General features: G+C 50.9%; 1 protein-coding gene across 1 annotated transcript; it reads left to right on the top strand.

The window, feature by feature from the left end:
• Nucleotides 1-378: 378 nt before the first annotated feature.
• COPS7A (COP9 signalosome subunit 7A) lies at nt 379-1,857 on the top strand (the record flags this gene model as incomplete). Its single annotated transcript, XM_029086526.1, has 4 exons — nt 379-467; nt 543-745; nt 1,222-1,327; nt 1,702-1,857. Coding segments are annotated over 4 exons (554 nt in total), but the record flags the coding sequence as incomplete, so codon positions are not given.
• Nucleotides 1,858-2,750: the final 893 nt, after the last annotated feature.

Below are 2,750 nucleotides of genomic sequence, written 5' to 3'. Positions count from 1 at the left end.
CCGAGATCACCGGAGTGCCTGACAGTGATGACTGCTGCCGTGTGCCAGCTGCGTGGGGAGTTTCCAAGAACATCTTGACAGACGTTTTTGAGGGGCGAGGGGAAGGATTTAGGTATCCACTGGGATGTGCAGAGCTCCCTAAACAAGGCACGGCACAGCTAGAGAGGATGAATTGAGGCTGAGGGGAGGACAGGCTGCTCAGAAAAGGTCTTGTGAGAAGAGAATTAATGGGGATGGGTTGGCAAGACGAAGCATCGCTCGGGGGATTGGCATGCAGGCGCTTTGAGAAGCGAGCGTGGTGCAGATGCTTCTGTGCAGGGCTGGGAAATAGAAAATGAGGCATAAATTCTTATACCCTGTTCTTTCCCTTGACAACAGCTGAAGCAGCAAACCTCCCTCCCTTGACAGAGGCGCAGAAGAACAAACTGAGGCATCTGTCAGTCGTCACTCTGGCTGCCAAGATCAAGGTAGTGGCCCTGTTTTTCCCCGAGTTCTCCTTCCACTGGCGTTACCTCATGCTAGTTACCGTCGTGTTTCCACAGTGCATCCCCTACTCAGTGCTGCTGGAGCAGTTACAGCTGAAGAACGTCCGGCAACTGGAGGACCTCGTGATTGAAGCTGTGTATGCAGATGTGCTTCGAGGAAGCTTGGATCAGCGAAACCAGCGCCTGGAGGTGGATTACAGCATTGGGAGGGACATCCGGAGGGAGGAGCTAAGCACCATCACCCGCACATTGCAGGAGTGGTGAGGAGGAAGCCCCCGATAATAACACCCAAAAAAGGTTGCAGGAGTGGCCAGCTGCTTCCCTGGATCCTCTCTGTGTTGCTGGGGGGGTTGTGTTGTGAGGTGACCTACTCAATCCCCTTTCCCAAACTCCATCGGAAAGTTATTTTCCAAAAATAGTTTTCCAAATTCCCCTGTTTGTTGCTGGAGGGGTGATGAGACCACAGCAACCTTTGCACAGTCCTGGCTGCTGTCAGGAGCCTTTCTGAGTGTAACTATCTGTAGTCCCTAACCTCCTGTCACTTTATGATTTGTCCCCCTCCCAGGTAATAACATCACTCCGTTACTACGTTGAACTCCTGCTCTTGTGTCTTCCCTGCCTTGTATAGGTGGCACCTTCTGGTCTTTTTTGGCCTCTAGAGTTGAAATCTGTCATCTTTCACATCTCTGTGCTGTGTCAATTACCTGGCCTGTTCAGTTCTGTGTCTTCTCTCCAGGTGCCAGGGCTGCGAGGTTGTCCTGTCGGGCATTGAAGAACAGGTTAGCCGAGCCAACCAACATAAAGAGCAACAGTTGGCACTTAAGCAGCAGATAGAGAGCGAGGTGAGTGTGCCAAGGAGGGATTAGCCAGTGCCCCGCACGTAAAAATAATAGAACCAGTACCCTGTGGTTGTTACACTCTTTGCTCAAGTGAGGTAGTACCTTTTCCTCGGGCCAGACCCGCCACGGGGTTGTGCCTGAAGAAGAGTGAGTCCTAAATCAGCTTAACTCCTCTGCAGCGCAGAGATCTGGGCAGCTGTCAGCTCTTTTGTTTGACCTCATCTTGCAGCTCTTAAATCCAGGGCTTTAAAACAATCAAACAAACAAACAAAAACCCCAAAGAAAACCCAAACCAACTAAACAAACTAAAAAAATAAAAAAAACCAACCCTAAAACTGTGGAAAATGCCTTGGTTCTTGCTTTTTCTACTGTTGCAGGTGGCAAACCTGAAGAAGACCATCAAAGTGACGACAGCAGCTGCTGCAGCAGCCACATCCCAAGACCCGGAACAGCATCTAACAGAGCTCAGGGAGCCGGCCCCTGGCACCAACCAGCGCCAGGCGAGCAAGAAAACTTCCAAAGCCAAAGGGTGAGGAGTGGGGGCAAACCACCGGAGCCGTGCTGTGCGTGGCGGGGTCAGGAGGTGAACTGAGGGGAGCAGTGGGTTTTGGGGCAGTGAGGTTACTGACGGCAGGGGGCTGCTCCCTGGGCGGGGGATGGTCACAGATGTCGTCCTGGCTGAGCTTGTCTCCTGCTAATTTGCGGGAAGATCTCTGCAGCTCTTGATGCGAAGCAGGGTTCACAAGCCTTCCTTATGTTCTCCTCTTGCAAAGGTCAATCGCTCTTCTTTATGTGCATTTAGGAAAGGAAGTCAGAGGTGAGCCTTAGTGTCCACTCTCAATTGTTGTTTTGTTTTTGGTTTTGTTTTTTTTTTTCTAATCTCTCCACAGGCTCCGGGGCAGTGCGAAGATTTGGTCTAAATCAAACTAGGTGGATCTCCCTTCACAACTGGGAGGGTGAGAGGAAGAGATTTGGGGGATGGAGGGGTAGCAAGGGTCCCGAGTGTGATGCTTCTGAGCTCTTCTCTGACATCCATCTTGCCAACTAATTCTCCTGCATGTTTGTTCTCTTTCCTATCTCCTTTACCGACTTTCCAGGCAGTGCCTCCTTCCCCCTCATCACAGCATTTCACACTCTAAGCTTCCAGTTGCAGGCGTTGCTGTTTCCCCTGCCCCTCACGCCCCCATCGCCACGGCCGCGTGTTTCTCTCTTTCTCTCTCCCTGTCTCCTGACAGGTCAGTTTAAAGAGCCATGAAACTGTGTCGGTCACCTTTGCACCCGCGGGGCATCGCGGTTCGAGGCCCCTGGGATACTTGGCTCCAGGATGCAGCTGCCATCTTTGATTGTTCAATCTTTGTTTTGCTAGGTGGGAGGGTAGTTTTTGAAGGGATTCTTTTAAAAAATATATAAATATATTATAAATATA

This window comes from Antrostomus carolinensis, unplaced genomic scaffold (assembly GCF_000700745.2).
Source record: "Antrostomus carolinensis isolate BGI_N321 unplaced genomic scaffold, ASM70074v2 scaffold26828, whole genome shotgun sequence".
Lineage (NCBI taxonomy): Eukaryota > Metazoa > Chordata > Aves > Caprimulgiformes > Caprimulgidae > Antrostomus > Antrostomus carolinensis.
The sequence above is the reverse complement of the archived record's forward strand: the minus strand, read 5'-3'. Positions and strand labels throughout refer to the sequence as shown.